This window comes from Acanthisitta chloris, unplaced genomic scaffold (genome assembly GCF_000695815.1).
Source record: "Acanthisitta chloris isolate BGI_N310 unplaced genomic scaffold, ASM69581v1 scaffold14589, whole genome shotgun sequence".
Taxonomy (NCBI): Eukaryota; Metazoa; Chordata; class Aves; order Passeriformes; family Acanthisittidae; genus Acanthisitta; species Acanthisitta chloris.
Genome location: NW_008692113.1, coordinates 110,987 through 132,503, shown reverse-complemented (window position 1 = coordinate 132,503; position 21,517 = coordinate 110,987). Strand labels below are relative to the sequence as shown.

The 21,517-nt window shown below is 38.9% G+C and overlaps 1 protein-coding gene across 1 annotated transcript in view; it reads right to left on the bottom strand.

The window, feature by feature from the left end:
• Nucleotides 1-21,517, bottom strand: part of ABCC4 (ATP-binding cassette, sub-family C (CFTR/MRP), member 4) — a gene marked incomplete at its 5' end in the record, with an annotated part of 132,123 nt that overhangs the window by 11,121 nt on the left and 99,485 nt on the right. The window contains 4 exons of the mRNA XM_009082521.1: nt 7,738-7,843; nt 14,114-14,286; nt 14,760-14,849; nt 18,908-19,063. Coding sequence (XP_009080769.1) covers nt 7,738-7,843; nt 14,114-14,286; nt 14,760-14,849; nt 18,908-19,063 — 525 coding nt within the window. The remainder of the gene's footprint in view (nt 1-7,737; nt 7,844-14,113; nt 14,287-14,759; nt 14,850-18,907; nt 19,064-21,517) is intronic.

The following is a 21,517-nucleotide window of genomic DNA, read 5'->3' as shown; positions in this document are numbered from 1 at the left end:
GAGTCGACAGCCTGTGCTCCAGTTGGCATTAAGTTCAGATGCAAGCATGTTCTGTCTCCTCTGTCTCATCATGGTTTGTCAAAACAGATCAGAAACATGCACATACTTCTCTGAAGAATCATTTATAAATATGAACCTATCTAAACATGTTTGTGAACATCGAAGAACACTGAGAAGGCTGCAAATAAAACTCAGCAACCATTTTAAAGTTTGGGGTTTTATTTTCTTTAAAAAGTGTTCCCTTCCCCACTTTTATATATCTTTTGGTGGGGGAACTTAGTTTGGCTGTCTTTTGGTTTTTTTGTTTTGATTTTTTTAAGTCTTCAAGATTAATAAAAGCATTCCCCAAGATCCTTCAGGGTTCCTATACAAATTACTCTACCAGTAACTCCAGACAAATTTGGTGTCAGATAATGTACATTTCATGTATCATGTGCACAAACAAAGCAGAGCAAGCTCAGGCATTTACCTTCTTATAATGCGAATTACTATTTTCAGGTTTTCCAAATGTATCACATCAGCAAAGCCTAACTTTGCTGTAACAGTGCCAAACCTGCCACTGGTCACTGAGTTTTAACATGTACCCCTTACCCACCTTCCCCTGCTTCACAGAAAATATAACCTCAGACATCTTGTTCTGTAATCAGAAATAGTGGATTTCTCTAAACTAAAATTATTCCTGGGCTGTAACTTAGGGGAAATTGAGCCTGAAGCACTGCCTGGTAAATTGTTCCACATCATTTTCTTGCAGAGATTCAAAAATCTACCTTCTTTTTCTCCAACTAATGGCATGCCACTGTAAGCTGGCTGGAATGTTGTGGGAAAAATATCAATTTACCTATGTAGTAATGAGACTTATTCTACTGATAATCATTCAATATTAACTCCTTCTGGATCTTGTTGGATAAAAGAAGCCTGTTAACCACGCGCTGCATATATTTCTTGCATTGTTCAGTTTCCTCACCTCAAAACATCTGATACAGCAGTGCAAGTTCAACCTTTGCCTTAGAGAGTATGAAGGGACCTCATGCCAGTGCTTACCAACAGCTGTACATGCTGACAAAACTCTCCCTTGGTCAATCAGTAATGACTGTTTCCATCACTGTAAAGCCACATTTCTCAACTAGGATTGCAGAATGGCTCAAATGTGGCCCTGAAGTGATAGAAGATATACTTCAGCTTAAGAAATTCCACTCTAATAAGGCTAATAATAATCCCACTCTTTAATAAGGCTTTTGAGGGTCTTAGAAAGTTAGATAAGCTACAAGGATATTATACTTTTCAAGGGGTTAAGGAATCTTGCTGCAGATGACTGAGCATGTCTCCTGGTTTTATCAGTTTCTGATGACAATGAACTTGTGGCTCAGCTGCCATGCACAGTTTCACCTTATCAGAAACTCTCTGCTCAGAGCATCAGCCACCAACATGACCTGTGCTAATTTGCTTTTAAACAGTAATATAGTATTTCTGAGAGAGCAAAAATAATTTTCTAAAGATGTGTTAGCATTTCTAGTATGGTCTACATTCCATATCATTGTCTTTAAAGAAACATGATCTGAACATCCTGTTCTTATATTGATGGAAACACATTCACACACAAATGCCTGGCAGAATGAGAGATCGAGATTCATTACTGACTTCACTTCCTGCAGAAATTCAAATCCAGGTCTTCATTTGAATGCTCCCAGTTGAAGTACTGCCTCAATAATTACTTGTTTTATTTAGGCAAAAGAAGAATCTTGTTAGGCAGCCCTCTTAAAATGGGGGCAGCTTTTAAGAACTCAAAGATGCCAATGCTTTGGAGAGGTGTGGCTTAAAACTAGCAGAGAGAATGAATAATTCTAGTATATTTTTGAACTCATTGGGATTTTGACTCATTCTAGGGACAATGAGCCAGGTGTGATACTTAGAACTGTCACAGACGAGAGAGCCACCAGAAGAAGAGTCAAGAGACCACAGCATTTATAACTTTAACTCAGTATTACTAATTTAACTGTACCACCACCACCACCTTCCTATGTTCTCCATATCTCCATCTCAAGCAGGACAGCTGAGGTTTCCCCATTCCTACAAGAGCTTTGCCTCTCACTGAGCTGCATGCTATTCTCCCTCTAGCCCCAGGACTGTGGCATTTCTGGCAGCACAATGCTTCAAAACGAAAGGCTTAACGTGACTGCCCTGTGTACACATCTTTCTGGGAATGGGGAGTGCTGCACCCAGACCTCATCAGACAGAGGACAATGTAGAGCACGGATTTCTGCACTTCCCAGGAGAATGCTGTCATGTCCCTCAAAAGGAAGGGCAGTACAGCCATCACTATCATGTCCACTTAAGTGTCTATAACCATTGCTTCATCTCCATCTGGATGGATGAAGGATATTACTATGCAATACTGGGTCAGAAACCAGAACTCCAGAGAAAGACAGGCACTCAGACCTTGCCTACTGCACAGCATTTTCTGTCTAGCTGTAGGTGACTCTCTTCTCACCATGCAAACTGCCCAGATCTCTCTCCAAAGCTTCCCTTTTGCTTTCAAGATGTTAACTCCTACTCTTGGTGGACTGATTGCTCTGCTGAGGTTAGAAGTCTACAGTGCTTGAAACGCAGTGCATGATTTATGAGGCCCTGATGTTCCACCACGTTAAATGCAGCGTCAGAAAAACGAGTGTACCTGAATGAGGGAGGCTTACCGGAAAGACGTGGGAAGTCATTTTCTATTGACCAAAAAAACAACTCAGGTCTGGCTGTGAAGTACATTGTATTGTTACCCTGAATATTAGTCATTTCAGAATGTAACCACAACAGGTTTTCCCATAAATAAATCAAATGTCTTCCCATGATTCTCTCATCAAAAACTTCCTATTTGAATGACAGTTTTTAATTACTAGATCAAGTTCTGCTTGCATAAAGAGTTTCCATTTCAAAGAAGTATTGCACTGATATGAAAACTCCCTGTGGAGAAACAACCTTGTCACTGGAAAATGCTCAAGTTTTGACTACTCTGTGGCTTTCCTCTAGAGAGGCCACAGCATAGGTTATACAGCAAACAACTGCATCACGCTCTTGCCACATGCATATACATTATTTGCTACTGAACCACTATGTCCCTGGGTGAGCCTTCATTTCCCTATGCTTCTGTTTTCCCCTCCGTAAAAATAGAGTTTCTAAAAAGTATTTCTCAGCCTGGAGAAGGAAGCTGAGAGGAGGGGGAGGAACAGGTGATGGGGATTTTACAGGATCCCACTGGAAGTCTTGGAAGTGGTGCCTCTTAACTGCCCAAATTTACGTAAAAGCCCCTTGTCTTCTAAGGTGAGGGTAGGAGAGGGAAGCATCCGTTGTGTTGTGGGGAAGCTAGCCTGAGCTGAGCTTCTGCAAGGATTTGCCATGGTGGAAGAGGTAACTGCAGCATTTATCCCATCCCCCCCCTTCTTCCAGGGAGCAGGGTTGGCTGTCTGTGCCAAAGAGCTAAAACGGGTACTGCTAGCACCTGACGGGAGGAGTTACAACTTGGCTTCTCAAAGTAATGAAGAAAAAGGAATGAGAAAGTGTCCTATTAGATGCTGGAGCAGCACAGAGTGGAGAAAAAAAAAAAAGTGCTTGAAAACCGCTGGATTATAATTTTATGGTAGTATTATTTGATGGTCTGACTTAACAAGTCTTTCCAACTTTGATTCCAAAGATTGTATGGATACTTCCCTATCTCACCCAGGTGTTTGAAGTTTAATTAATTAATGTTTATAAAGAGCGTTACAATTTCCAGATGAAAGGTCCTATGCAAGTGCAATGTAGTATTACTCATTGAGGTGATTGGGTTAGAGAGTATCACGTTACACAATACAGCTCTTCCCTCAATGATTTTAAGCGTTTGAAGTTCTGATAAAATGTGTTTATCACTAAGACAGATATAATGGAAATACTCTTAAGGCGTGACCTGGATTATGAAAGCAGAGGTATGGTTTTGGGAATGGAACAAACGAGAATTAAAACAACTCCTGAGGCCAGATTTGTCTACAGCTGTATAAAATGTATTCTGTTCTTCCTTTTTTCCCTCTTCCATTAGGCTTTTCTTCTCTTCTAAAATAGAACTGGTTATTACGATGGGTGTGAGCAGACACGCAACAGTTCACGTTCAGTTCCTATTTCCATACTCATCCAACTTGACATTTTCTCATGGCTTTCTCAAATTATTTTCTGTGCTAAGTTGTTTGGGTTTTTTTTTTTGTTTTGTTTTGTTTTGTTTTTTTGTTTTTTTTTTTTACTGTTTGAATTAACCATAAAGGTGAACTGTTTCTTTTTGGAAAGTTCTGCTTTAACCAGCAATCAAATTGAATGAAATCAAAAACTCATGAACAACACCAAGGTGGAGACTGCAGTTAACACACTCAAGACAGTGCTGACATTCAAAGACAAGATCTAGACAGGCTAAAGGAATTGGTCAGCCTGAGATTCATGACACTCAACAATGAGAGATGCAAAGACCTGAATCTGGAATGGACTGACCTCTTGCATCAGTACCAGTTTGTGAGTAACTGCCTTGACATCAGCTGTGCTGACAAGGAGGTGGTGTCCTGGCATTCAGTAAGCTGAACAGCAGTCAAGCAGTGTGCCATGGATTATCAAGGAACTGCTTCATCCAGTACACTCACCAGATCAAGTCTGGAATATGGTGACCAGTTTTGACCCCTCAGTACAAGAAAGCAGAAGGCAAATTCGAGCAAGTTTGAAACAGCATTCCCAAGGTGGTCAGTGTACTGGAACACTTGACCTACGAGAAGAGGCTGACAGAGTAGGGCTTGTTCACCCTGGAGAACTGATGGCTCAACAGCAACCATCCCATATCCACAAAGAAGTTACTGAGAAGACAGAAGCAGATTCTTTAGTGAGATACACAGTGGGAAAACAAGAAACAATGGTCATAACTGAAGGGAGAATTTCACTGGATATAAGGATAAAAAGATTTCATGGCAGATAATTAAGCATTGGAGCAGGTTGCCCAGAGAGACTGTGCAATCTCCGTATTTAAAGGTTTTTCAAGACCCAAATGGAAAAAGCCTTGAGCAACCTGATCTGAAATGAGTGCCCTGCTTTTAGCAGGAGGTCCCTTTCAGTCTGATTCCACGGGATGGAAGCAAAGACTCAGGTTATGTGTACTTATTCAGGAATGGATTTGGACTTTTGTGATTGAGTTTACAGAGCTGTACAAGTTTGCTCAGTTTGTTTTAAAAATAACTTTATTTGTCAAATGACAATTGTTAATATTCCAACTGCCAGGTTCTATCTTTGTTCTTCCCTCATTTTCTAATAAACTTACTGAGATAGCAAACAACAGAGACTTGAGATGGCTTACAAATGAAGGCATTATTGCACCTAGAAGTCTCAGCTGAAGAAGAAGCAAATCCAGGAGTTTTGATAATGCCAGGTAATGAAATAACAAGGCGCTTCAGTTAGTGCATTTTAGACTCTTTAAAAATAATTTGCACTGAGTTAAATTTATAAATTACTAAAACATACTATTGACTAATCAAAGCAAAAAACACACTGAAAGCTTTCTTTAGCTGTCTTCTCAATTTTTGTGAGACTGAAGTAAATGATTAATTTTCCATGAATGCTGTTTTCATTGTTAACAGTGCTCATTAATTAATAGTTAATCTTCTAGAAGAATATTCTTTTCCCTGGCATTTTTAACACACCTTACTCTTCCAAAATTCTGCTATATTCCCACTAGGAGTTAACACGCCTGAGTAAACCAAGTAATTAAAGTGAAACAAAAGCACACCTGCCATTACTCTGATCATTCTAAATATGTGATCCTATTTCTGATTTGTCCAGAAACAGAATCAATAACTGAGTAAGGATGTCAAGAAAACAGGTTTGTTACCAAGTCACATGTCAGTCTCCTCTTTTTTCTATCCTATGCTTCTCACCCTTCTCTCTCCTGCCAGAAACTACAGAAATATCTAAGAAGACCAATATGAAGCAATGTAAGAAGCTGAAAAATTTTAAAGAGGTACTAAAGACTGCAGACTCAAAGACATATCTTCTTGGAAATCTGTTTCTTAATACTCTTTAAGAGGTCAAAGGCATTCAAAAAAGACTATTAGACAATTAGGAAACTAGAAATCTAAAAGAGTGGCTACAACTGAAACAACATAAGGGTAAGGATAATGTACAGACTCAAACTGCAGTAGAGTAGCTACGTAGCTGGTGATTCTCCTGAGAAATCTGAGGAAAAGGGCGATTTGAATTATTTGCTCCAATGATTTTTGGCAAAAAAACCCAAACCCAAACCATCTAGTTTTCATTACAACTACGTAATATTCAAGGTAAAACTAAGAAAACATCTTTGTGGAAAGAGCATTCTGTGCATAACATGTTAATGGTAGTTAATGAACCAAACCCCACAGAAATCCCTTTGGACAGCTAACAAACACAGAGAGTTATTAATTAGGTCACAGTTGTTTCCTCACAAATCTTTTGTTCATTTTACTTGTAGAAAACACCAACATATCCATTAGACCTGTGGGGAAGTATTCACTAGTGAAGAAAATATTTATTTATTATACGTTACATGCCTGCAATTATATGACTACTTGTGGCAGTTTTGCTGGTCTCTCTCTTTGTAAGAAAACTATAATCACTCAGCTGACAATCTATTCTACTCCTCAGAACACCACTCACCTCAGTAGGTGCAATTGTTTCATTTTGTGTAGTTCAGGCAACCATTGCAACTCAAGGATTTTAAAATGTAAAACCAACATGGAGAGAATTAACATGTTTCACTTTCATAAAACAAAAGTTGAAGAAAGTACTTTTTTTATGGTTACCACCAAGAGGTGAAGGGTAATTTCTGCTTGAATCCCAGTTAAATCTGAGTTCCACTTATGAATGTGTTTTGCCTACTATGTCAGTTACTTCATTAACTGGCCAGAAAGAAAATGTTTGCAAAGGGCTCCTGTTCTTACTGCAGAAAACTGCAAAACTGCAGGATTCACATCATTTCAAGACACCAGCCTGATTTCCTGAGAGCTAGGGAACACCACTGACTTTATGAAAATAACCAGCCAGTGTTCCCTAATTTCTATGTGTCTGCAATGCACTGTGCAGCAGACAGGATGGCAGGTAGGGTATATCACTGCTCTGTTGAGAACAGAGATGGCAGAAGCTGCTGGACAGTGCTTCATCTTTTCTGTTTGAATGGTGCTTTAGAAAGCTGGCCATGTTTGTTACCTCACCAGTCTAGTTCCACTTCTCCCATCACCACCTTTGCCCCAGGGCAGCTGCTGCCTCCTTACCTCCAAGTCTCCTACCCCAGAACCTCCACCACTTCCTCTTCACACATCCCACAGCAACTATTGTCACTGCCTCCCCTGACCCACTGAGACTGAATTAATAAACCTGACCAAATCCAGCTGACACTGTCCAGAACCTCTTGGGTGTGTCTTCACAGTCTCCTAGTACTGGCAGAGTTTATTTGCTCAGTCTTTTGCCGCTCCTCACCTGCAATAGGTTCATGCCTCACGGGTTGGAAAGCACAGGGCCAGAGAATCTAAGAAGTCTTTTCAGGTCATTATGTCTACAGTTTTATGAGCTGCTAATCACAGTAACTAGGATAACTATGTTAACCAGGATAAGCCCAAAGTATGACTTAAACCCCTACCCACTTTTGGATCAAAATTAAGAAGAGTCAATAATGTTATTCTTCTTCAGGAAAAAAAAAAAGGCAGTTAACTGTCTTACCATAATCCTATCACTGTCAATAATGGTGTTCAAGCGGTGTGCAATGGTCAGCACTGTGCAGTGAGCAAAGGTTTCACGGATCGTCTTTTGAATGAACTCATCTGTTCTGAAAAACAAAGCAATGCAGACAAAATAAGATGTTTGCATGGGTAACTGAATAGCAGGCAGGTTTTATGACTTCATCAAACATGACTGTATAGCAGGAAATATGCTTATAAAGTTATTACAGTGCTTCTTCCTCTTGTTATATTAGATAGATGACTTTGAGGCATATCATGAAACATACTCCAAATCTATCCTCTAATACTTGAGGAGAAAAGAGTTTCTTCTTGCAAATAGAGCAACAGGCTTCATTTCAGGAGACTAATTTTCCAGTCTTTGATTACAGAAAGAGGAAAACTCCGTAGATTCAGATAGTCCTACTGACTTCTACTTAAAAAAAAAAGTTGTCATTATTCTCTTTCAACGTTCAGTTTGTGCAAGCAATGAAGAAAACCTGGTGAAAGTAAATACCCTTCACCGCAAATCAACTGAAGAACAAACACAAGACAGCCTAGAACTAAGGTTCTTGATTTCAACTGCAAAAGGGGATTAATTAATGCAGATGGTCAGTAAACTAAACCAGGACTGGAATAGCTCAACAACTTGAATACAGAAAAAAGAAACCTTGGCATACTCTGCAAATCGAAAGCGTTAAATGGAATGTACAACCCAAAGAAAGGGACAAAATATTTCAAGTTAAGACTCTCAGCCTACTGTATGAATTAATCACCTAAGAAAAGGATACCAGAGGGAAACATAAGACTTGTAAAGAATGAAAATTAAGCTAGAGCACCGACACTGAAGTACAGGGCTGAAGTGATAACTGTTCACAAATAAAGCTCAGAACTGTGAAAAGGAAATAAAATTATACTGAATGATAGTTAAGACACTAAAATGTTCTTTAGCTGTATAAACAAACATTAAGGCAAAAGATGGGCAATCCTACTCATAGAACTGGAGCTTATTCAAGTAACTGACTGTACAAGAGAAGCATTGACACTACCTAACTCAGAGCACACCAGTCAGGCCTAACTGTGGAAAACTCTATAGTCCTCTCTTTAGTCAGTGAAAAGGGAGAGGCATGGCTGGAAGGTGAATCAGAGAACGTGAATTTGGCAGCCACCAGGTGATGAATGCCCTCTAGAGGCACCTGAAAGCCCACATTGCACAGACAGCCTTAACTCCCAATCTGTGAGAGCTGCCAGGCCATGTGCATACTCATCGTATTGCCCACCAGCCTTCAAAAAAACTGGAGTGGTGACAATGTAGAAAGAGGTACAGAAACCAAAATTCTCATCCAAGATAGAAGGATGGCACAAAGAACTCAAAATATACTGGGGTTAGTTGGAGCAAGGACGCTCCAGTCTAGAAGTCGGGCACTTGAAGGCATTGGTCTCATTTCCAGTATTTCTATTAAAACATAAATTTGCTCTTTCAAGTATAATGTCTGGAGAATACTAAAATGCTGCAGATAGGGTTAAAACAAGACAAAGGAGATATCTGGTTAAACTAATACATTTAGGCAGACATGTTGGCTGCAACCAGTTGCTTGCAAAGCCTTAATTCTTGAAACTGTTAAAAGTAATGGGAAAATAAAATACAATACATAAAAGATTCATGCAGCATGTCTTCCTGTAAGTATTATTATTTTAGACAGAAGCAATACTTCACACTGAATTTTTCTGCACATGAAAAATATTTGGTATCACTTCACAAATTAAGCTAATTGTTCTGATGTCATCATGTCAGGAGGCACTAGCAGTTAAATGTGAGAAGAACAGGATTATTTAAGAGGAATTAAGTAACCATTAAGTTTTCACAGCAGAAAGTACAAGCTCATGCTCTGAAGGACTGAACTGTAACTTCTGTTACAAACTAAGTTGAAGCAATCAGCATGACAAAGGAACACACATCCTGCCGAGGACAGGATGAATCATCAGAAAGGAGGAAGACATAAACAGTTAAGTAAGAATTCTCATGCATTCTAACTCTCATCTTCATCTGGGGTCAGAAACATTTAAGTTCTGTCCCGAGCTTAAGAGAATCAGGTCCCAGGACACAGTCTGAGAAGGCTTGGTCCTTCTGCTCCTACTTCCTAAAAAAAGTTAGATGGGAAACAGGTGGTCCTCAACAACGTTTGAAGCAAGGCCAGTGTGCAATCATGGAAAGAGATGGGAGAAGTCAGGATGGAGCCAGGCTCTTTAGTCCTGCGTGTTATCTCCTCAAGCAAAGGAAGGAGTTCATGTTCTACATCACAGCAATAACAGTGCTTTCACCCAAGAGTTAACATATGTGTATTTTTTTGTTGCCTTCTCAGCAACGCCTCAATAACCTGACTACTCTTACTCTCAAAAGAAAACAAATAATCAGGGACATACATGAAAACACTCACTACAGAAGAGCCTTATAGAGACAGCAGGATGTGTTCTCTATGATGGTTCAAATAGCAAAATAGAAACAGAAGTTTCAATACTTCCTAGAACTGTGTAAGGAAAGATATTTTCTTTCCTTGTAGTCAAGCTCATGGTGAAGTTTCCTGCAGAGCTACTATGAAGCACAGAGAAACATAGGCTCAAAATTATTTGCAACTCAGGTTATTCCTACTATTTTCTGAGAATGCCTCAACCTTGAACATGCCTGCACTGTACGTTCATTTACTATACCTGTCTTCATTACATGTGTTCTTTACAGCACTACCTCTTCCTACATTTACAATAAAAAACTATTTCTCATTCTTAGACAGCCACTATCAAACTATTATCTTAAACAGGTATTTCTTGCATATAAGCTTATCACTAATAAGAAATTCTTGGCCATATTGTGGGTGTGACAAATGTTCTAAAATGAGACTACAAAGTAATCAGAAACAGACTTAATAGCCCCATCTTCAAATATCACAGTATGAAATCTCATGCAGACGTGTCCTCTGACTGGCACTTGGCTTGATTCTCTCTAAGGTTTGTGGTAGATCTTGGAGCATAGTTTTTGGGATGGCAGGCAGAAGCACCATCAGTAACCTCCAGGAGAATCTTGGGAAGAAGGCAGGAAAGGCAAGAAAACTTAAAATACCAAGAAAAGGATCTATATGCAGAATTATGCACTGACAGTGTGGAGACTGTATTACATACCAATTAGAGCTAGAAAAGTACTTAAGGAAGCATCATTTCTGTCCCTTTTTCAGGGCATAAATGGACCCTTTGTGGTGCCTATGCACACTGAACAAGTGGCCAGGCAAGTGCCATGTGATTTCATCACCCACCTCAGTAGATCAAACCCCATCATCTTTCAGGCACATTAAAAAACAAAGATGCAACCTGAATACCAAAAACAGGGCTGCTGGGTAACAAAAGCTCAACCCTAATCTGATTATATGAAAATGGGAACCACAATACTCCCTACTGCAAGAAACAGTAAAATAAGAAAGCACAAAATGGTGGTATAGCTGTCCCACAGGCACCACAGGTTGAGGACCTAACACCCACTTTCGCAGCAACCCAAGATCTGGTGTAACCTGAATTAGCTGACTATGTAAAAAGAAAATTATCTAAAGAGCAAGAATAAATATGATCGGAATGAGAAAACAACCAAGCTGCTGAAAGTAACACTGGATAAGTCATTATCTTCTGTCTAATGTCCTCCTGGGATTGTCCTGGAAGCATATCTCACACTACACAATTTCTGAGTGGCTTTAGATAATTTCTCCAGAAGAGAAAGAGTCACAGACAGCAGGAAGATGTAATAAAAGGTTAAACCTTACAAGGTTAAGCTGACTAATGAATTGAACTGTTCTTACCAGACTCAACCAATGTAAAAATGTGGCAGTTGTCTGGTCCCAAAACGTTTTGTGCTCTATAAGCAGCAAAAACACAAGTTAACTCACAATATTTTAATCAGTGAGCAGAAAGCTTAGTAAGTTACACTCAATGGAAAACAATGGAAGAATACTCAGTATTTTAAAAAAGTCTCAGTTACTAAAGACTTTGCCTCAGTGTATCACCAAAGTGACTACAAAAATATTTTCAGCTCTTCTGCTCCAGATTTCAAACAACATTCCAGAACATTTCAATTGCTTTAAAATTACTCTGTTCTTCAGGGTGAGAATGCTATTTCCAGGACCAAGAAGATACAAGCAAATTACAGCCATCCTGTAAAACATAGAAGTAGTCTGACTTAGGGCAGTCTTCTTTACACAATCTCTTCCTCCCCTGCACCATGTAGAGCAGGTGGTAGGTATGAGGGGCATGGGGGGAAATAAGGGTGCATATGGGAGCTGGAACATGTGAGAAGGAGGGAGAAGAACGAACTCCAAATTCATAGAATCAACTGGGTTGGAAGAGAACTCAAGGATCATCAAGTCCAACCCTAATTCCTTCCCTTCACTCCCAGCAGCAGGCAAGAATGGCCCAGCTGAGCTGAAGACACATGGTGGGGAGTCCCCTCAGCCCTGGGGAAAGTATCTCACCATCTCACATCTACTGCCTCACATCACATCACCCTTCCTTCTCTTCCTCCCACCCCCAAACCCTGCCTTCTCACACTTGCTTCCACGTTGAACTGTAGAAGGGACGCGGTGGCAGCAGCAGTTGAGGCAAAGGGAACAAGAGCCAGAAAAACACACACAAAAAAGAAATGTATCTCCAGAGCCTGCAGCCCCCCATGGTTTCCTATCTCAGGTGCTCGATATGATGTGTGCTTGCCGCCAGGCTAGAGACAAGGGTGCCAGGTATGGGGGCTGTGCATCACAAGAGGAGGAGGTTTTCCTTACGTGCCAAAAATGTCTCCCTAACTGCTCAGTTAAGCAACCCACAGCAGCATTTCCTGGTGATTGTCCTATCAGATTGCACAGCTAAAAAATACTTGGCTCTAGTTATACCAACACATTAAGGAAAAGGTAATAATGACTGTAATGCAAACTGAATTCAAAGAAGAAGTTCCAAGTTATTATTTGTATTGTTATGCCTAGAGTTGATACAAACAAACATTTACCTGATTATAATATATATTGCAGCACACATTAATCAAGATCAATTAAATGGATAGTGCAAGTTGAGAACACACATGTGAGATGCCAAAATAGGGAGGATGAGTAAGATGGTATTAAATTTCCACAGCTATGATTAATCACAGTTTATCTATCAGAGCTCAGCCAAAAATAAACTAATAGTCAAAAAATAAAAAAAAAAATAAAAAAAGAAAGGAAAAACAAAAGAAAAAAGAGAACCTCTACGAAGGGAATGTAGTTCCCTAAAGGTTTCAGAAACACACTGTCAGCTGAACTGCAAAGCTACCCCAGTGGCACCACTTCTCCCCCAAGAAGATGTTATAAAAATGAGTCACGCCCAGATGACATACAAAATCCTTAATGCATCTGTTTGAGGGACTTGCTGTGTTATTGTCCTCTTTGGACTTTGAGTTCTCCCTCAAGCCATAGTTTGTTGGAACTATATATTCAGCTCAGGCTAATTGATGCAGTACGTTTGCAGTATTGTTTCCAAAATATTTCCACCAGCATTTCAAATGTTTCAAAAATTAACAGTGGGGGTACTTAGCTATTGGAACAATTTAACAAGGACTGTCATTGAATTTTTTTCCAATTGAGGTTGGATGTTCTTCTAGAAGTACACCCTAGTTCAAACAGGAATGAATTCAGGAAAGTTCTGCTGGCCTGACTTATATAAGACAAAATAATGAATTATAAATGAGTTCCTCCTGTAGATTTAAACATCTCCAAATCCGTTTTGCAATTCCTGTGGTGTTTGAGACAGCTTACCTTCTGTCCCTCCCCCTATTTTATCTCTAACTTATTACACCAGCATCTGAGCCATCTGAAAGGATAGCATCTCATAACCAGAAGTTCCTGGTTTTGCTTGTAGCCATTTTTCACCTTTCTCGCTTAAGGGGTTCTGAGGGCAAGGTTAATTTATTATTATTATTATTATTTTTCCAAAAGACATTTCTTCCAGAAGAATCAACAGAAATCAACAGAACTCAACTTGTTTCATGGCTATTCTGATGTTACAGAGATGCATTTCCAAGAAGGTTCTTGTCTTTCTATCTATGGCTGCAGGACAAATAAACTTTGAATATTAATATCCCTATTCTATGGAATGCACTGAAATTAGGGATGTTTTGAGCTCTTAGTTTATATCATCTACTCCACAGCCGAAGCTCAATGCCCCATTGTGAACAGACAAATAGGATGGTATCATTAAAAACATAAAAGAGCAATACAAACTACATGCAACAGAAGACATTTAAGTGCATCTCGACAGTACAGATGAACGTACCAGAAGAACAAAACAGATCATTTTAACATGAGGGATTTTGTTTTTACCTTGGGTCCACATTTGCTGTTGCTTCATCGATGATAAGAATACGATTTTTTTTTAGAACTGCTCTGGCAAGACACACCAGCTGTCTCTGACCAACACTAAAATTAGACCCAGATTCTGCCAGCTGCGTCTCCATTTTATTAGGTAGATCTTCCACAACCTCCTTCAGTTGCACCTGTTGACATGTCAACATGTTGTAGGATGAGTAACTCTCTTTTAAATCAGCTATTGTGTGTCTGATGACACAACATAAGTATGCAAGGTTTGCCTTTTATACTCTGACATAAAATGAGTAAGTGCCAAGTTGGATTACACAGCATGTCAGTTACTAGAATTCTAAAAACATTAAAGCACGTTGTTAAGAATCTATTAATGTTCATTAAAACTAAGATATGAATCAAAATATAACCAAAGCATCATCCCAAAGGATAATTCTTTCATAAAAGACTCACATTACACATCTGCACACACGTGCACAAACACACAGAGATACAAATGCACATACAACAGTCTACCTTTTTCCAGAAGCAGCTATACCCTTACCAAACCTGATGAAAACATCTAAAACTTAACACACACATGCACTGTGCTGTTATTGCTATCTGGATTGCAAATACCAGATGCACATCATCAGATTGAGTAAGTCACCTCTTCCAAGGCATTCCACAGCTCTTCATCGGTGTATTCATTGAAAGGATCCAAGTTTTTCCTCATCGTTCCAGTGAATAAAACAGGCTCCTAAACCCCAGTAGAAACAGCATTCCATTATAAATACAGGTTTTATATTGCAATAGTTCATTTAATGGTAATCAGAGCTAAGCTAGATCAACAATAGCACAGAAATGTCCAACAACAAGCTATCACTTCTGAAATGCAAAGGAGTATTTTACAATAGCATGCTTAAGGGAGAAGGAGCAGGGGGAGGCAAGTGTTCAACTACTCTGTAGGAAGATAATTTACCAAACAGGACAGGTCTGTTTGCAAACTGCTGTACACAGTTATGTTGGTACTGAAATGGGCATTTACATGCCACTGTTCTGATGCCACAAGCTATATATATACCTACATGAAATCACTGCTATCCTCCTGGTATTGTGAACAAAACCCAACAACTAGCACTGTCAATGAGCTCACACTCCTAAATTACATTTGGGCAGTTTTGAAAACCTGTTTTTGAAGCACATAAACCAGAGAGGAATCAAAGAGCTCACAACGCCTTTCTGGTTTTCCTTCTCTATTTGGTTGTGGGTTGTGTTGGTTTTTTTCGTTTCATACCACAAAAGCCCTTCAATTTTACCATCAGGGCCTAAGAGGAACAGCTTTCACCACTTTAAACCTATACACATCCAAGTTAGTCTACACTGCCACAGCATCAAAACAAACCTATTTAGAACTGGAGCACTGCTGGGCAAAGCTCTCACTCAAAATATATCAGGGAGTCAAATCAGTACCTTCTCCCATTCAGGTACCAATGTGGGTTTACCTGTGGTCGAAGCAAGTTTTGTTCTACTTCAGTTCCCAGTCAGACCAATAACAAATCACTAATCAAATTGGTAAAAATCAATTCACACTAGAAAATGTAGTGTTTAAGAAGAGGGAAGATGACTTTTGGTTCAGAACTCCTTAAGGAGCAGATCAGTACTCATAAATGTGAGTTGCCAGACCTCAGAGTCATGCACCGACACGACTTCAGGGCTAAACTCATCTGAATACCACACATAAAGACAACAACAAGTCAAAAGCTGTAATAGGGCTAATCATAAATGGAGTCCATTCATCATGCTGTCAGTCTTCTTTAAACTGGAGAAATATTAGGCAAAATATATGCTTTTTTAATCTCTCATAGGAAATAGAAGTCTAATGTACACTGGGTAACTTCAGATTAACTTGTGTCACAACTTCCTCCCCATCTAACTCTAATGATGCTCAGCTCTAAAGGGCTGCAGCAAATCAGAACAGAATTCAGACCTTAACCCTTTTTGTGTCTCTTCATTTCTATACCACTCTGAGTGCTATAAAAGAATTAACAAAGACAGAACATGCAACAGGCAATGTACAAGAACGTATCAGTTCTTGATGTTACATGTCAATTATTTGAAAGTATCTGTTGCAACAGCAACATGTCACTAAATACCTGTTGAATGAACAAAAGGATTTAAACCAAAACATTATCAGGTTAAAAAAGCTTATTCTTCAAAAACATCTTGAAAGTAATTTGTTTAACAATACATATTTTAATACACCATTTGGGTTGTTTGGAAGGTATTGTTACATTTATTTTCCTTTTCAATCCACTTTTATATGTTGGCAAAATAAGAGGCTGAATTTATAAAGTGTTCATAACTATTATAAAAGTCTTAACAACAGACATGCACTGCAACAGAAGATAAGGATATTTTTTAATTATCATTTCTGACACAGATTATTATTTAAAACAGTCTGGTTTATGAGAGGAAAGTAATAAGACAACCCTGTAAATAATTGTTGTAAAAGTGCTTGCAGTCAGAGAGGCAGACAACATTTGCATAGAAAAGATTTACAAACACAACCTTTACACAGCTCCATCCAAGCAAACAATTAGAAGCCTAAGCACATTTTTATTTCTCCAGGTAGGTATTTAAACTTACACACAAGAAAACTTCAGTCTTGCCTCATCACTCTCTAGGAATGGTTCTGTTTAGCATGCTTTATGTTGCAATTCTAATAAGCATCTCTCTCTCTGGTTTCAGCTTCCCATATAATTACAAAGAAATTTGCTGCAAAATAACTACCTGATGTTACACTACTATTCCTACTATTGACACTACCATTAACACAGTGCAAAACAATGCCTATCACTCAGTTTACTGTAGTAGAAACCTTATTCCAAACCCTCCTCCTCTTCTTACTACCACCATTTCATAGTTTTGCACAGTTTTAGTAGAAACAAGCCTTCCCTTGCATCAAAAAGAAATGTTACCTGCTAGCCTTTGGACACTTAAAACCTTTGGCGACTATGCTGAAAACCTTATCAAATAAACTTGATAAAAATCACAAATGGTTTTCCTACTATGGCAATAGACCACTGCATGAAAGAAACCCTATGTATAATTAAATGCAGTGAACTTTGAGCATCTTCATCACTCAACATGTAGAAACTGTATCTGACCCACAGTTTTGCTACCTCATTACTCTGTTTTGTTCAAATGGTTTGAAGTCATAAAAATCACCCACAGTAGCTATGGGCAAGGCTTTCAAAAAGCTGTACACCTTGAATGAACTGCTGATCATCTGTTTTCAGGAGGAAAGAACACTGCACACAAACAAAAAATAGAACTTAAATTCACATAAAGTCCTCTTTACATACAAAAGATGACTAGTTCCAGTAAGTACTTCAACTGTGCATTATCAAAGCCTTCAGCATGCAGAAACAAAAGCCATCCTACATTAGGCAACAATCCAATTGCTGGGGAAGTACCTATTTTTCAATTTATTTATTTTTATAACAGCATAGCATCATAGAATTTAAGGGTTGGAACGGACCTTACAGATCATCTAGTCCCAACTCCCTGCCATGGGCAGGGACACCTCCTCACTAGAGGTGTTTCTTTTCTCTGACTCCTATTTTTTTTGGGGAAAAATGTAATCAAGAGAGGCTTAGAACCTCTGGTCATCACCATTTGTATCAGATTATCAGTTTAAAGAAAGTAATACACTGTGAAAGTCACCCTGCCAACAAGCTAGCACACATTCAGATATAAAGATGGTGTAAGGACTCTAAATACATCTTCTATACACAGGTCTGAGAAATAATGTTAAACATGGTCAATTCCTCTGGTTTTCAGCCTGCTGTTTCATCTACCTGCTAGAACAGCCCAGATGAATTATTTTTAAAAAACATGACTTTGCATTTGCAGCATATGACCTTTTCCTTCTTCCTCCTTCTCCAGTGGACAGCAAATGACCACACAAGAGACCAATGCTCTCATGAAACAGCAACCTGCACAGACTTTGCCTTCAAAAGTTTTTCAAACTTCAAAAATTTTTTCAAAACCCTTCTCTGATTCAATGTCTCGTTTGAAAGAAAGACCATAAAAGAGAAGGGACTTCTTTGAACATCCTTTCTTCTACTCCAGCATGAGAGCTGAGGCTATTCCCAACACTGTCTTAGTTGTGCTTTTTTTCCTGTACTGCAGCCTGTCCTGCATTCAGCTTCTAAAATTCACCAAGTTTTTGTTCATGGGTCAGAATGATATACTCTTTTGTCTGTTTCCCTGGTCTCCTCCTCTCCAACCTTCTCAAAAGAATGCAAAAGCTGATAGCTCACTTCTAGTTGGTACATTTTCTACATCTTTTCTAGATCATGGCTTTTTCTAGATCTAGCATCAGTCAGTTTGTACATGGGGGACTAGGGAGGTGAAAGTGATCCCTCAAAGTCTCTTACTAAGGAAGCTTCAGACAGCACATTAGGCAGGAACTGCTGCCAAAGGATCAAGTGATTTCAGAGGACTATTGAAGATCGATATATATGTGACAGATTTTCTCTGCTCTTTCCCAGACTACAGCAGGACAACATACTGCTAACACTTACGCACAGAGGAACAGAAAGGGTACAAAACTAGAAAGAAAATACTCTGGTCCCCAAAATTGATTCTGTTTACCTTAAAATAATCAAGACCTCACTCAAGTAAGACTAACACCTCACTACAGTTTCTATGCATACTGCATACAAGGGGCAGGAGGAACTTATTCCAGCAAAGCACTTGAAATACTACTGCATTATATTGAAAATGTGGCACACCAAGTCACTCTCTTACCTGAGGTATAATTGAAATTTTCTTCCGCAAGTCATGGAGCCCTAGCTCTGACGTCAAGTACTTGTCAATCCAAATCCTCCCTTCAGGTTCCGCCAAGCGAAAGAGGGCTGCTATCAGAGAACTTTTCCCAGCTCCAGTTCTTCCCACTATTCCAACCTACAGAGCAAGCCAAGCCTGCACAATTAAACTGTGAGCTTCTCAGGATAAGTTAGCATGTCAGGCAACATTTTTACGACATTACAGGATTTACAGCAGAACAAGCACCAAATAAAATGTCCTTACAATGAACATTTTTCTTGAGAGGAAAAACCCTCTCCCTCTAAATCAGTTTGGATTCAGGTGACATTTGGATACACAACAATTTCTTCGATCATATTCAAAGGTGAAAGATTTTCCCTTAATGTGTGGTGTCTTATTGTGTAAGCAAGATAAAGTGGCTCAGTGTGTACAGTGGTATGATTCGAGGTCACGAATTTTTATACTAAACCTGGTTTGCTGGATGATGTTAGGCAAATCATTTCGGGCATGCATCTACTTCTCAAACTAAAAGAGAGCTCCCATAAGCACTCTGGGAACAATGTGTTCCCAATTTAAATAATTTACACTGATTTTGGTTAGTATGGTTAAGATGAAGTCCTTTAAATTAGCAGGATTGTAAACTGTATTCATACTTCAGACACCTTAAACAAGTATTGAAACTACAAGTCCATGTGAGCAAGCTGAAATTCCTTTCCAAACAGAAAAAATAGTGAAGAATAAAATTACAGTGATTCAGGTTTCTATTTGTTCCCATAGAAAAATCAGAAGCCATGTACAATGTGAAAAAATAAAGCTTTCAGAGAAAAGAGACAGTGCAAAAATGGGACTGCTAACTTCAATGACAAGGGGTTAAGACCCACAAATAATTCTCCCTTTTTTTTCTTCTTAAATATTGTCTTCAGGTAAAGGATTCTCAGAGAAAACAATGTACAGTAATCAACTGTATCAGAGAAAGTGATGGGTGTAACCCTCCACACAGATCTGATCTGGCAGAATTTGTTATTTCCTGCAGTCTGTTCTAATCACTACATTCCCAGAAAGAAATCAACACACTGGAAAGAGTTCAGAGCAGTGCAACATAAAATTAATACAGGTTGGAGATATTGATTTGATGAGGAAGGATTTATGAGGATTAAACATGTACAATATAGCCTGGCAAAGTGATTGGGGTGCAGAAGGGAGGAAGAAACATGAAAACCTTCACCAGCATACGTACAGACACCAGAGGGCAACTAGCCACTGCCTGAGACTCAGGTATGCAGCAATGACTGCTGAAATGAAGTTAAGCACAGGAAACTGTATCAAAGAGCAAGGAGAAACTTTCAGTCAGAGACACTAAGTCCAGACAAAACAGCAGTGCTCACATTTGATGAAAAATACATACGAACTAAAAAAAGTATACCTCAAGGAGCAACTTATGCTGCATCATCTGAAAGGTATTTTCTACTTCTATCTTCCTATTTCACCCAACCATTCATTATTGTACTATTGTATATAAACTAATTAACATCTCTACAGTGCTTATTATTAAAGAAACAGACTAATTTAAGCAAAATCTGTTAGAATAAATGATAAAATGTCTAGTATTCTAAATTACATCAGTGAAACAATGGAAAAATAGTTCTGAACAGATAAAACTACAGCTCAGAAAGAAAATGCTGAATGGAGAACACAGACAACCAGAGTTGTGAAAACAAAACTTCAATTGTTTCTCTGCAAATGTCAGTGATATAAAGTATTGTATTAAGGATATAAAGAAAAAAATTATAAAAAATACACTGATACTTAAAATAAAAATGCAGCTGCTCTGCATATTGTCAAAATCCCACTTTCAGTTTGGCATCAAATGAAAGAACTATGCTCTTCAGTATTTAGAAGGATTTATTTGTATCTTTGGTCCAAGTGACTACAGGCTGCTGAAAACTGACATGAATCTGAAAGAGTTCTCAGTAAACAAGCTTATTTATTTTTTTAATACATTGTATTCGTCAGAGGTCAGTGCTCACAGCCAGTGCAAATACAGTGATGGTCTGTAAATGCAAGTCCCAGCAGACATCACATAGCCAGGACTTTGCTGCCTGGCACAAGCTATGTGCATACACAGCAGTACACCTGCTATGCTGGGCTCATCATTACTCAAGTGTACTTGTACTTCACAGCAGAGCTGCACAAAAAATGTGAGATTTACAGCATGTCAGCTACTCCACTGAAACTGCCCATGTCTTTGTTATCCTTCAGCCAACTTCCCTTTCGTGCTACACTGGGAGAGTACGCAAACAGCTGCCACGCTGTAAATCTAGACACTCACCCTCCTAACTTTTTCATTTCCTCAGAATTAGGATCTGTCAGGAAAAGGTGCATTTAACAATATATTAACCAATAAGCACTCATGAGTGCCCTGAAACAAAGACTGTGGTGTTTAAAACCCGATGCTACACATGCTAACTTTCTCCTGCTACAGCTACAGTAGCTGAAGAGGTTAATCACAGCCAGCTGCTGGCACAGCTCCTTGTGTCTCCCTGGTCTGTCTCTGGCAGATTACACTACAATAGCAAAGATGGTTAAAACAGT